The following is a 14,142-nucleotide window of genomic DNA, read 5'->3' as shown; positions in this document are numbered from 1 at the left end:
AAGAACACGATTCTTGGTTTTTGAAAAACAGATGTTTTAAACCTATATAAAGTTTTCTCATGAAGACTCTTTGCAACCTCGTTGGCCCTGTGGACTCACTGTAGACATGCAGGGTGTGAAGAGAACCATGTGGTCAATACTGGACTCACTGAAGACTTGGGGAGCTGCTGGTACTACCGTTGCCAACCACACACATGGCCAGCTAGTCATCAGATAGGAAGGGATCATCTCATTCTCAGTTCAGCTGGGTTTGAAGCAGCTGAGAGGCACACCCTTGTGTGTACGTGAAGGTGTTTCTTGAGAGGGTTAAATGGGCCAGGAAGACCTAGCCCAAGTGTGGGTGGTGCCATCTATGGAATGAAGTCTCAGACTGAGTAATGGAAAAAAGAAACCAGTGAACCGAGCACCAGCATTCACTTATTTGCCTCCTTAGTGAGGAGGCAGGAAGGCTGGCAGCCTCAGGCTCCCACCACCATGCCTTCCTGCCATAAGGAGCCCTCAAGGATGAGCCTAAACAAACCCTTCTTCCCTTAAGTTGTGTTTGTCGGCTATTTTTGTCACAGTGGCAACTTAACTAACACACATGATGTGTTCAAGTTGACAAGTTCTGACTTGGTCCTGCTGGTGGATACTGTTACATAGTCTCCTGCCCCCACTTCTTGGTTGTCTGCTATTGCTGTTTGAGGATGGAGACAATGCCAACATTAAGCCTTGTTTTGGTGTTGGTGATACTGAGCATTCCTTCTCCCCATCCTTTCTCTCCCCCCCCTGTTCTCCTCCTTCCCTTCCTCCTCCTCCTCCTTTTTTTCTTTCTGTTCCTTTTATTTTGATTCACATTTCAGGTTGCTCTGGAACTCACTGCAAACCTCAGAATGACTTTGAGACTTTGAATGACTGATCTTCCTGCCTTGGTTCTCAAGTGCTGGCATTACACAGGCTTGTGCCACCACGCCCAGCTGATACCCAATGCTCTGGAAACTGTGTATTCTATCCTCCATTGCTTTTTCCATTCTTACTAGAAATCGCCAGATCTTTTTTTTTTTTTTTCCAAGATACAGTTTCTCTATGGAGCCTTGGCTGTCCTGGAACTCACTCTGTTAGACCAGGCTGGCCTGGAATTCACAGAGATGCCCCTGCCTCTGCCTCCCCAAGTGCTGGGATTACAGGCATGTGCCACCATATGTGGAGTCACCAAATCCTCAGGAAACCCAAAACCTCAATTCAGATACACAAATCAGACAGGCAACTTCTTAACAGGGCTGGGAAGAATCAGAAACTGCTGTTGAAGGCTGGGACCACTTATGAGCATTGGCTTCCCTAGCACAGGACCAACCACATCTAAATGAATACTTTATGAGCTGCATTATCATCTGTACGTTTTGAAGCATCAGAAGACACAAAACGAATGAAGAGAAAGCCCTATGACCAGATTCATATACAAGTCTGTGGGGAAAAGCCCTAGTATAGAAGGTTCTAGGGGATCAGAGTCTGCCATTAAATGTTTGGTTAGTCAAAACCATAGAAATTTGAGCCAGGATGGAGCAAAGTTGAGTCCCATCACCTGCCTCAAATTCTACAAGGGAACTAACTAATTGAGAATAGAGTAGAAATTTGTAGTCAAGTCAGAAGAGGTAAACTTTTACTCATTCATTCATTCATTCACAAAACTCTGTTCATACTTTGTGGAATTGTGGTTGGTCAAATCCAGACATGCTGACTGCATTTTAGGGTTTAAATGGTCTTGGCCAAGTGAAATATGTTTAGTGGTCAGGAAACTTTCTCAGATGGCATTGGCACCTGAGCAGAGATCTACAGGATGAGTAGGGAAGGTGAGTGTGGGTGGACTAGGTAGAGGGATTGGCATGGGCAGAACCCCTGTGACAGACAGGACAAGGTGCTTGGAGGAAGCCAAAGAAGAGTAAGATAAGGGAAATGAAATCATGGTGACATTCAGTTTCTCTCTTGTTGAAGCAACTGAATGGCAGTGTCATTTATGAGACCTGGAGCCCGGGAGAGGCTGTCTACATCTGGGAGAACCATGAGAGCCAGTGTGCATGTTGGTGGAGCTGGAGTTGAACCTGCTGCTGCAACCCAGGGCTGTTTTGTTTCACACTGAGTCATGCTGTAAAGCCCTTACTGAGGAACTAAACAGTGGGCGTTACAAAATATTGACAGTTGATGACAAAAATAAGTGTTAGAACTTAATGTTCATTTCCAAGCATTAGGAGGAAGGCCGTGAGTTGAGTTCCCACACTGACGTGCTCGGTGGACCCTGTGTGGAGGGACATGATTAATGTGCAAAGTCCTGGGTGAGCACATCAGGAAAAGGCACTGAGATCCCCCAGGACGTGTCTGCAAAGGTAGTTGGGCAACAGAGAGGTGAGAGCAGGTCTGATACGTGCCTCTCCAGGCCAGATAGAACCTATATCCGCTGGCTGAAGCAGATACCACTGAGGGAAAGCGTGGCCAGTCATCAAATGGCAAATACGGTGCAGAAATGAGCTGAGTGAGTAAACTAAAGGGCTAGAAGAATTAGCAGACATTTCCGAACGCATGAATGTTTGTTTTCAAAGTAACCACAAGGACCTTAAATTAGGTGCAGATGAGGAGCAGCCCTTCCCTTCCTTGGCGTCCCTTGCTCCCCTGGTGGGCTGTCTGACTGGGAAGAAAGCACCTACCTCCTCTTGTCTAGAGCCTTTACCTGTGACTCAGGCTTGGCAAAGAGCAGCAAAAGGAAGCAGAGGGCCAGGAATGTGTTCCCTTCTCTTGTGGGGCCCTCAGCCAAGAAAACAGGAAGTAGTGTGTTTGTATTGCCCTGCTCGTTTTTATACCTAATACGTGTGCACAGAGCCCCAAGAGAAAAGTGCAATTTGGTAGTGTGCTGATAACTACATTCATGAATCATTGGTCCAAGAATGATAAAAATCCGAACAATGCTAGGGGAAGAGAGAAGGGAAAGAGGCAGAACAAAACCAGATATACTTTCCATTGTGGATGACTGCCTACAATTACGTTTGAGTTTATGCCTAACTTCTAAATGGAAAATTTCTCACCACCTTGTGAAGAGATAATTTGTGTGTTTTAGAAGCTTAGCAACTACTGTAAAAACCATCAATTGAGTGTTTCAGAGTCTTAGTAAAAATGTACTTTATTAAGGCTAAGTGTTGGTGCAGGTAGCTGGCTGGGTTCAGTTGAATTACAAGGTGACTGGGGCTTGCACAGGCCAAGGACCAGATATCAGAGTCATATCTAGACATGTGGGCTGAGGCAGAATCAACAGCCTCGAATGCTCTGGGAGGTGGGGTGGGGTGGCTTGAAGATGTGTCTGGCAGTTCTGAAGCAGAACTTGACTGGCCGGAAGTTGTCTAAGGGACCCTTTTCAAATGCTATCATGTCTGTGTTTCTCAAGATATGCTGGCATCAGTGTTAGAAAACTAATTCGAAGTGCTCAAGGATATAAGGATGGGCCAGGACCCTCCCTTAGGCATATCTCCCGCATCTGTTTCTACCCGCTCTCAGGAACAACATACTAGCAAGATCTGAAAAAGCTTACATCGCTTCTCCTAAGCAATAAAGGGCCCAACAATTCTGATTTCAAAAACCATAGAGAAAAAGAGCCTATTGTTCCTTCCTATTCTTGCTTTGCTGGCGACTTCTTCCCAGCATAGGGTACAGAAATACATCAGACTGGTCCACCACTAGCTTTCTGTCACTCCTCGGCCCTCCTTCAATGGTGTATGTGCCCGTTTATTCCTTTCTTCCATTCATCCTCCATTAAACAGTGGCATGATGCTTTCTCTGTCTGCAGGACAGATCCTGCCTTACTCCAGCCCTCCCAGCCCTCACTCTCCTGCCATTCCAGAGCTCTGAGCCTTTCTTCTGGTCGTCTCTGCAGCAGCAAGGGTGCATGCATGCCATGCGGGGTGAGGAGCTCAGTCCCCAGCGGGCCACTACCTGGTTTGGCAAAGAGAACAGCACTCTAGAGGCAGAGGAATGGTGGCTTTCTGCAGCTTACATAGGATTTGAGGTAAACTCCCCCCTTAAGGAAGTATGGTTTTTCCCCCCTATGCCTGAGTAGCATTTATTTCGAATAAACGTAATTTTTCACGTTTATATACAATTTGCATCACTATTGCGGAGGTGGGGGAAGGCGAGTCTTTAAAACACAGTTTGAATAGGCAGGAGAACTCTGAGCAACTACATATGATCTTAGCCGAAAACCCAAGCAGCGATTTAAAATGAACTTCAACACCTGGCGCAAAGCGGGATGCAGAGTCAGACGACGCACCTCTCACACGTGACCCGGATGCGCTCGTCGCTGGAGGACTGCTGCTCATCCTCCTTTTCCCGGAAGTGCTCCTGCACGCACTGCTCCTCGAACTCATGCAGTTTCTTCAGCTCCTCCTCACTGAGGAACAGCTCTGTGCAGGGGGAGAAGGGTGGGAGGACGTGAGGGACTGTTCGAGATGGCTCAGTTTAGCTGTGTCGTTGAGAATTTTAGAGTCTGCTTTTGCTTAAGCTTTAATTCTACACCACGGGTAGGTCGTTTCCCTTATTACTTCAAGTGTTCACCCTCCCACCTCACCCTAAAAGAAATGATGTCTCCTGCACCATTTCAAATGCTATTGGAGTAAAAAGGGTCACTTTTTAATGGAAAGGCAAAGGGAATTGCATCTGTTTGGAAAGTCAAGGGTTTCCCAGCAAAGGTTTTGCACATTGTCGAGCAATCAGCCAACCTTTATATGGCTTCATTTCTTACCCTCTCTAGACGGAACACATTTGTACATTTAAAGGGGTGTTGAAGCGTATGGAAGTGTGTATGGAAGAAAGACTTTTGAGAGCGTGTAGTCTCCGGTCTCCATGATGCAGCTTTTACCAATACTGATTACAACAGAAGTGAGCAAACTAGAACACGCAGAAAACAAGAAACACCCAAACACGCTCAGCAATTGGAGTGCCATGTTTTTCACACACCTCTGTATTTTGCTGAGGCTGCTATGGACATGTCCGTCTAGTACCCTTCTCTTTGAAATTGGCCCCAAAATAGAAATGAAGACTCTGCAGCGTACTTAACCCACGGTCTCTCTCCTCCTGGTCCCCTTCTCTTTTTTTTCTGCAGCGACCACTGAGTCGCATAATGATGATGTAGGCATGGCTTAAGATGATCATTGGAGGGGGCAGGACTGGCCTGTCATGAAACGTCATGATCAGTTGGTATCGCTGGAACTTCCACACTTGATTGGATATTGACTTGACTTCAAAGAAGGTATTGCTGTAAAAGAAGATGTTTTCACAGTTACTTTATAGTGTGATTTTGGGGGCTATTGGTTACTTGGATTTAAATGAAAATCCATCATCGGATGGACTTGATACAATCTCACTGAGGCCAGTCTCTTGATCATCTGATTATTTGCCATACCTATCAGTGTGGATTATCTATGTTTAGAGGTGCATAGATTTTTTTGTTGAATTTTGGCATGTACCATTTTCTTGAAAACCCACACTTAACTCTGCTGCACTGTTTCGCCTCTGTAAAGGTTCTATGAAGAGGTAAGACATTTAACTCGAAATCACTAGACAACCTACTTTTGTCTGCTAATTAATTATTGAGCATATTTGACTGAATACGCACTAATTTGGATGTGGGTACGCGCTGGGGCTTTATGAAAGCCCATTATTTTCTAGAGACAGTAGCATTTTCCTTCCTCAAGCCTCACTCAGCTGGTGCCTGCTCTCTGCGCTGCCCTTGTCTTGTTACATGGTATGACTTTACAAAACTTCTAGGGAGAATTTTTTCTTTTTCTTTTTCAATTTAGCAGATATTTGGGTTTGGGTTTGTTTGTTTGTTTGTTTGTTTGGTTGGTTGGTTGGTTTTTGTTTTTTGAGACAGGGAATTGTGTAGTCCAAGCTGGTCTGGAACTTGCTTGAACTTGTTGAGGATGACTTTGAACAACTTGACCACCTTGCTTCCATCTCCCAAATCCATCTTAGAATGTAAAACATGTCTCTCAACATTTGTTAACAATTGTCAACATCCTCAATGCATATCAAATGGGCAATTTTATAAAAAGCTTGACTTAGTAATTTAAGCCACTTTGCTGCTCTGACTGATAAGATTTGATATTTTATATATAAAATAACCACAACGGCTTCTGGAGTTAGTGTTTTCAGGTGTCTCAGGCAGTGAAGGAAAGGCACAACTGGCTTACCTCCTCTCTATCTCAGGAGGCTGCTGCCTAAGAAAATACTTTCATTAGATTAAAATGTGTACTTCAGTGTTAAAATACTTGCCAGGATTATATTTAAATGTGTTTGAGTGCCAACAGTTGATTTATGACTATGCCCAGACTGACTCAAGTTGAGAAAAAATGACTGCAAAACCCTGTCCCTTTAGAAGCCTGAGGAAACTTCTCTGAACAGACATATGCAGGTAGCACCTTAACTTTCTGCCCTGCACTAAAGACCTGTAGAGCAATGAAGAGCCACCAGAGGCCTCTGCCATGCTCTCTCATGATACTTACTTGAAAACAGCAATCAGGAGGTTGACCAGCAGGATGTTGGCCACCAGGAGATAACAGGCCATGAGGGCAGGTGTGAGCCAGGCACCGGGGATGCAGGGAGGGAGCCTCTTGCCTTCTTCATCATAGAGATTTTCACCACAAGGAGCTGAAAGAAAAGTTTGTTTGGGCTGGGTGTGTGAAGAGCTTTTTGTTTTTGTATATGTAATAAAAACAATAAATATCTATTATATGTGTTTTAAATAATCTATTTGGGGGTTGATACATATGTGATTGTGTATGCATGTGTGTGTGTCTATATATAGAGGCCAGATGCTCGCAACTTTATCTTTTGAGGCAAGGTCTCTCACTGAACCTGCATTGGCTTTTTTTGGCTACACTAGAGCCAGAAGCCCTAAAGATTGTCCTGTTAGGTGTGTGCTGCTGCATTTGGCTCTTTTATGTGGATTCTAGAGCACAGAGCTCACAGGAACACTTTACCCACTGAGCCATTTCCCCAGCCCTGTTTTGTTTGAGACAGGTTTTACTATGTAGCCCAGGCTGACCTCAAAACTCTAAATCCTCCTGCCTCTAGGCCTCTCATGTGCTGTAATTACAGTTCTGCACCCCCACACACACTTGGCTTAATTTGACTTTTGTATTTTATAAGCAGTCATTTTCTAAGCAAAAAATATCAAATCATCTAAGGAGGTAACAAAAGTTATATTTTCACTGAGAGAGTCATAGTGAGCTTGTTGTATCTGCAGACATTTTCCATTATTTTTTTATTCCCCCCTCCTCAGTTAGAAGCTTTGTTTGTTTGTAGTGCCAGGGAAAATAAACACAGGGGCTTGTACCTGCTAGGGAGGCATTCTACAATTGAGCCTCACTCCATTTATACACAAGTTCTTAATAATTAAACCGACCCATTTACCATTATTGAATCTTCCTGTGTTGTCTATTAGAAGTCTATTCTGTCTTTTAACTATATGCCATCAGTTTATGCTGCCTTCTTGATAATTTCCTGGTTGAACTATACATGAACTCTGGAAACTCTTTGGCTTCAGGTGTTGGGTAGGGGCTTCTACGACCCTCTCAAGTCAACTATGGTGTCATGTTTGAGTCCTTTCCCTCTCTTTTCTCTTAAGAGACCTATTTCCAAAGTGGGGGAAATGGATGATCCCAACATGGAACTTACAGTCCGCTTCCTTTTATTTGAAGTCTAAAAACTGAAGATACATTTAAAAAATAGTAATAAGACTCTCAGTAATAAGCTGAGGAAAATATTATTTAATACAACACTCTGCAAATTAAACCCACCAATTCCACGTGAACTTACGGTTTATTTCCATTGCGTAGACTAGACGATCGTTGGATATGAAGAGTGTGTTTTGTTTTTCAGTTGTCCCAGGAGGGGAGGAAAGAAAACCAGAAGATGGTTGAGAGGAACATAAACCAATTACCAACACGGGAACTGATTTGCTACCAACAGATGCAAAGACTCAAGCCTGAGAGTTACAAGGTGATGCCTGGAGCAGTGCCCTGCTTAGAAGAAAGGTACCTATTGTTAGCTCTGAGAAGCGGGTTCCATGAATAGTTATCTAGCCATAGGTCTATGAGCAACAGCACGACCTCAGGGGGTGAGCACTGGAAGGACACGTGCTGCTGGCAGATGCTCATTTTCACCTTTAAACAGAACAATCAAGCATTCCCTGTGTTCTACCGTGAAAAATGCATCAGCACAAATGGATACAAAGATACAGTGAGACAGCCAGAGGAGGGGCTGAAAACCCCAAGTTAATGATGTTACTGGAAAAAAAAAAAAAAAAGCCTAGTCTTTTTGTGTACCTCATTAACTAGTATAATTAAAAACACGAACAACAAAAACACTACAGCTATGGCTATAGTTCAGAAACTTTTGTTTGTTTGCTTTGAATATATATCTCTTTAATGGAATTTGTTTTTAGACAATTTCGCACATGTATGCAATACATACCAACCACTTACATCCCCACCTTCTTACCTCCCCTGTCAACTTCCCCTTCTCCCCACAAATTTCTCTCTCCTATTTATGACTATTCATTTGTTTTGTGACCCACTTCGATTAATCAGGACCACCTGCATGCCCATGAATTTGAAGGCTATTTTTTGGAGTCTGGTGGGCTCAGTAGAGGCTACACAATTAAGACAATGAGTTCCCCTTTTTTCTGAGAGTCTTTTGACAGCCAATAGTTCAGAGGTAAAGGATAAGGTCCTGTGAACCCTTCCCATTTCCCTGACTTACTAATAGGCCTGGTCTAGGCCCCTATGCAGGTAATTACAGCTGTTGTGAGTTATTGATGGTAATAGCTGGGGCTACATCACATGATGTAACACGCAACATCCCAAGGGAAGTTAGACTGAGAACTCTAGAGAGTGAGTTTTAGAGAAAAAGAAAGAGCTGGTACCTCAAAATCTATACTTCATTCTGTACTCATTTCTTCATAAAATAATCCAATGCCTATGGCAGAATGAAAAATGCTTTCCTCCCAAACTAATGAATGTTCTTTCGTTAACTTGGAACTGATCATCTGCTCTGGAAGCAGGGAAGAGAGTCTTACTATGAATTCTAGTCTTACGGTCTATCTGGTCTGCAAACACCTCTCCGTAGATCATCCAGTAGGGCATGTAGAAGATGTTTCGGGCCAGTTTCCAAGACGGTTTCTCCTCTGGGTGCAAGATGGCTTGGCGAGCTACTCCAAAACTCATCAGCACAACCAGCATGATGACCACAAAGTACAGCATGTCAATCATCTGCATAAAAAGAACATGTGTCTTACGGCACGGACTCAGGGACCAAGTTCACACTGGCTCATGCTATTGGGCTCTCCGAAGATGTCACTTCAATTATAATGAAGAACATTTCTTTCCCATCTTTCGTTCTCATCCACTTTCTGGTAGCTTTTTATACCCTATGTAAAGAAAACTCTTCATCTGTGTGGGATCCTTCTTGCTTCTCTTTCATTGCTGCCCATTGCTCTAGATGGTTCTAGATTGCCCCTCACTGAAGGCTTTTTAAAAGTTTTTATCTAGAATACCCCTCACTAAAGGCCATGTGTTACTGGTTTAGTGTTCAGGTTGACACTATGGATCCTCGTGACAAAGATAGGACCTTTTGGGAAGTCATTAAGTCATCAGGATGATGGTTAGACCTCATCTCCTCCCTCTCTCTCTCTCTCTCCTCTTTTCCTCCTTGCCTTATGCTGTAAGCATGCCTGCTCCAACATGTACTTGTACCATGAGGCACTCCCTCGACACACACCCAAAGCAACAGGCTCAGCCAATCATGACTGTGAGCTGTAATACACGTTTTCTTTATAAGTTGTATTTTACTACAGCAACAAAAAGCCAGCTGACACACCCATGCACAGATGCTCTTCTGGTAATTAAAGCTGCAAATAGAGAAAGGGCTGGCCATGGTGGCATACCAACACTTGAAAGCAGAGGCGGGGAGAAGGGATGGTTTGTGAACTTGAAGCCAATTTGGTCTACATAATGATTGCCAGGCTAGCCAGGGCTAGTAAATTCCCTATCTTACAAATGAAAAGGAAATAGAGAAAGAGAGGACTTGTCAGAAAACATGGTTTGTTTTGTTTTGTTTGTTTGTTTGTTTGTTTGTTTGTTTAGGAGCAACAGCAAAAGAGTCTTCATCTTGGAAATAGAGACATGAAGAATTGTGAGGACACACTAATCTCTATTCATCATAAGAATTCTGAGTGGCTCGTGCTCCAGATGCTAAATTGATATAACTCCCATATCCTCCTTTTTTTCTTATGCTCCAGATTGAACCAGGCCCCATATGTTCTGGGCAGGGACTGAGCTGCATGCCAGTGCTAAACTAGTGTAGCCCCAATTTAAACAAAAGCCATTTTTATGGATATAGGTGCTTTGCCTACAAGTCTGGCCCACCATGTACATGCACTGCCTACAGGAGGTATCAGATCACTTGGAACTGGAGTCACAGGCAGTTGTGGGCCAACATGTGGCTGCTAGGAATCCAATGAATTCAGATTCTCTCGAAGAATAGCCAGTGCCCTTAACCATTAAGCCATCCTTTGAGCTCCTGTAACCCCTAATTTTAAACATCCCTGAGTATGAGGGTTCTTATTGGAATTAACTAACGCATGTGTCCTCTAGCTCAAATCTACCGGTTCTATTAAATTGCTAATTATGATTCTACCATCCTATTACTTGATTGTTACATAACTTAGAAGGTGACCTTTCTTCTGGGACTAGTCCTAACACAAGCCGTTTCAGTAATGCAGAGATAGCTTGCTGGCTTGTAATTAAGCTCGCATTCTGTGACCTGTTCTGAAAGAAAGGTCACTGGGTATTTTTGTCATGCTAATCACACAAAAAACAGGCATCTACCAATCACCCCAAGGTATAGCATATGAGCCAAAGACTGTTTGTTGAGTTGTAGGTAGGGGACAGCTTTAGGTGTCACTGTCACTGCCTTCTGCCAAAGGCCAGGAAGTTATCAATCTGATTTTTACTATGAAAGTGTTCTAAAATGGATGCAATCTCATAAAACTGAAAATCCACATCCGAGTGTAAAAAATATCTGTGATGGTTCCAGCCTCCAAGATGCAGAGCAAATATATTGAGAAAAAACAATTGCTGCTGAATTATTTTTAAAAATGTAAAATTATTTCATGTGTATGGGTGCTTTGCCTATATGTAGGTCTATGCAGAAGCCAGAAAAGGGTGTTGGGTCCCCTGGTACTAGAGTTACAGATGGTTGTTACCTGCCATGTGGGTGCTGGGAATCAAACCCAGGTCCTCTAGAAGAATAGCCAATGCTCTTAACCACTGAGCTATCTCTCCAGCCCTCTGCTACTAAACTACGTCTAAGAACTTAGGCTCTCTTTGTCCTGGGACATCAAAGAAAATTCTTAGAAAAGTAGAGGCTGTTTTTTTTTCTCTCTCTCTCTCTCTTAATATCAGTATATAATCAGTACAGAACTAGAACAAATTTGATAAGTGAAATTGATCATCCCACAGTTTAAATATGACATGGAAGAAACGAGATGGTATGCACTGAGTCCCTGGTGCAGAGTGAGAGATAAATATCTACGTGTGTGTGTGTGTGTGTGTGTGTGTGTGTGTGTGTGTGTGTCTTTAACTCATGGTTTCCTGTTTGAGTTTGTGAAGATGTCAACACACAGGGCAACTGTATATGTTAAACCAGTTGCAAAGGAAAGACCAAAGGAAATCAAAGGAAGCCACGCCCAAGTCTGGTCTGGTCTGGTGCTCTAATGCCAGCCAAACTATCCGGTTACCCACGCAGAGTTGTTACTAACCATCTTTCCAATCATCATCACGTAGGGGCCAAGATACTTGTTGACACCAAAGATGTCTAACACTCGGATGTACCAGAGGATGATGTCCACACAGTAGATGACCCGGCCATAGCCCATGTATGGCTGGTTCTGGAGACGAAGGATCGCCCCGACCATGAACATGGAAATAGCCACGAGGTCCGTGATGTTCCAGTACTCCTGGAGCCACACTTTGATTTTTTGGCTGAGTTTGCCTGGTTCTGACATGAGGATCTGCAAGGAAACCCCAAAGAGCAATAAACTGAGGTGGTCCTTATCAGAAACCTGATCTTCATTAGAATCTCGGAAAGATAAGAGTCCAAGGATTATCTGGGCCCTTTGTGGCTCAAGATCTCTGCACATTAATTTTTCAGGCAGAGGGTATATCTAGAGGGGAAATTCCATGGAATCCTCTGTATTCTTAGATGCAAGGGTTTCATAGACTCAGGAAATGCCTTCCAAATTGTCTCCTTCTGGCTGTAATTAGAGCAGCTGCCTTTTGATTCCCTTTTTAATTATCTGGACCCATGCCTGTTGGCTCACGTTCCAGAACTGTAAAGAAGGACAACTCGAGATCAGGAATGAGTCCTCTATTACCACAGAGGGATGACCCACCTGGCTGAGGATGGCTGGAGGGGGCTTGCCAAAATTCCTTCTCAAATTAGACATGAGAAATCAGGGAGAGTTGAGGCTGATCTTCCCTCCTGTTTGAGATACTGCCTACAAGGACACTTCCACACAGTAAAGTGGAAATTATTCAGCCAGCAGTTTGCATAGTCACGCATGTACCGCCATGACAGGCACAATAGGGCACAAGGCAGCCATTCCAGGGTACCCCATCAGCTTTGAAACTCATGAATCCCAGGGCCAGTGGGATGTTAGCCATCTATCAACTAACACGGAAGGGCTCGCTGTCTCAGCAAGCCATGTGTACCAGCTGACAGCTGTCCTGACTCTCCTGTAACTGCAGGCAGGACCCACATCTTAATGCAGGGCCAGCAAGATGGGTCAGTGGGTCAAAGCACTTGCCACACAAGCCTGGCGAGCTGAATTTGGGTGCCTGGGACCCACATAAAGATAGAAAGACAAAACTAGCTTCCCAAGACTGTCCTCTGACCTTACAAGTGTGGCCCCTCCTCCATAATGTACACATTATATAATGGTAAGACAGGCCCCTTGGGAAGGCCTGGATATAACAGGCACAGAAATCTAATGGATCCCAGCCAGAGAAGCAACAGGAGTCATGCAAGAGGGAGAGGGTGGGGTGTAGAGTGAATTCCCAGGACTCTTGATTGCTCAGCTGTCACTTGACTGATGACATCAAGCTTACTCTACTGGATGAGGCCAATAGTAATTACAAAATAACAGTATTGGTTCTGTGTCCATTGTGAAAAGATCAGTAATTTGTGCTGTGTGTGTGTGTGTGTGTGTGTGTGTGTGTGTGTGTGTGTGTGTGTGTGTGTGTTTCACCTTTCCTGAATAAACTGCCTTCTTGGCTTTCCATTTTAAGTAAAAGACCTCAGTGATAGGTGTCATATGTGAAAGTGTGTCTGCTCTTTTTCAGCACTTAGTTTAAAAACTGGGGCTGGCCCTCCATTTCGACAGATGCTCTCGGCCCCACCCAGATCCCCTGGAGCCTCTCAGCAGGTGGGCATGCCACCCATTTGTTGCAGGTGCTGCTGTGAGGCCCACACCTGGCCCACTCTGGGAGGCCTGCCCTTGGGTAATTGGAGTGCCCTGTGCTTGGTGCCAAACAACTGATGCGGGTAGGAAACTCTGGTCCCTTCTTTCGGGGTGGGTCACCTATGGGATTACAAGAGGGCACCCTTGCCTCATGCGTCTCCTTCCCCTGACCCCTCTCACCAAGAACTCTACCCCCCGTAGACCTCTCAAACAAGAGACCAGTGATGCAAGTACACGGTGTGACCCATAGCAAAAATGCCATTCCTGAGGCGGAGGAGGAGGAGATCTGTGGATCTGTGGGTGAAGTGTCTGTTGGCCAAGCATGAGTTCAGATGTCTGGAACTCACATAAAATCTGGATATGGCAGTGTATATCTATAACCCCAGCACTAAGGTGATTCAGGAGGGAGTGTTGTAGAGACAGAGGAATCCTGGGACCTTGTCACCGGCCAGGCTAGCCAAAACTGAGTTTCAGGCTCATTAAGAGACCCTGCTTCAAGCACGAGGGTAGAGAAATGATCGAATGAGGCCAACCTGCACCAGCATGAGCACACGTGTGCGTACACACACACACACACACACACACACACACACACACATTTG

General features: G+C 44.3%; 2 protein-coding genes across 2 annotated transcripts in view; both read right to left on the bottom strand.

Moving 5' to 3' along the window:
* Apba2 (amyloid beta precursor protein binding family A member 2) overlaps positions 1–14,142 on the bottom strand; it is an 881,206-nt gene that overhangs the window by 438,728 nt on the left and 428,336 nt on the right. The gene's annotated exons all lie outside the window — the stretch shown is intronic.
* The window catches only part of Trpm1 (transient receptor potential cation channel subfamily M member 1), a 28,807-nt gene continuing 17,087 nt past the window's right edge, over positions 2,423–14,142 (bottom strand). The window contains exons 9-15 of the mRNA XM_051149710.1: positions 11,840–12,091; positions 9,116–9,290; positions 7,837–7,857; positions 6,522–6,666; positions 5,070–5,272; positions 4,289–4,421; positions 2,423–2,450 (exon numbers count right to left, since the gene is read on the bottom strand). Of these exons, the coding sequence (XP_051005667.1) occupies positions 2,423–2,450; positions 4,289–4,421; positions 5,070–5,272; positions 6,522–6,666; positions 7,837–7,857; positions 9,116–9,290; positions 11,840–12,091 (957 nt within the window). The remainder of the gene's footprint in view (positions 2,451–4,288; positions 4,422–5,069; positions 5,273–6,521; positions 6,667–7,836; positions 7,858–9,115; positions 9,291–11,839; positions 12,092–14,142) is intronic.

This window comes from Acomys russatus, chromosome 7, assembly GCF_903995435.1.
Source record: "Acomys russatus chromosome 7, mAcoRus1.1, whole genome shotgun sequence".
NCBI classification, from domain to species: domain Eukaryota; kingdom Metazoa; phylum Chordata; class Mammalia; order Rodentia; family Muridae; genus Acomys; species Acomys russatus.
This window is presented reverse-complemented; position numbering and strand designations above follow the sequence as displayed.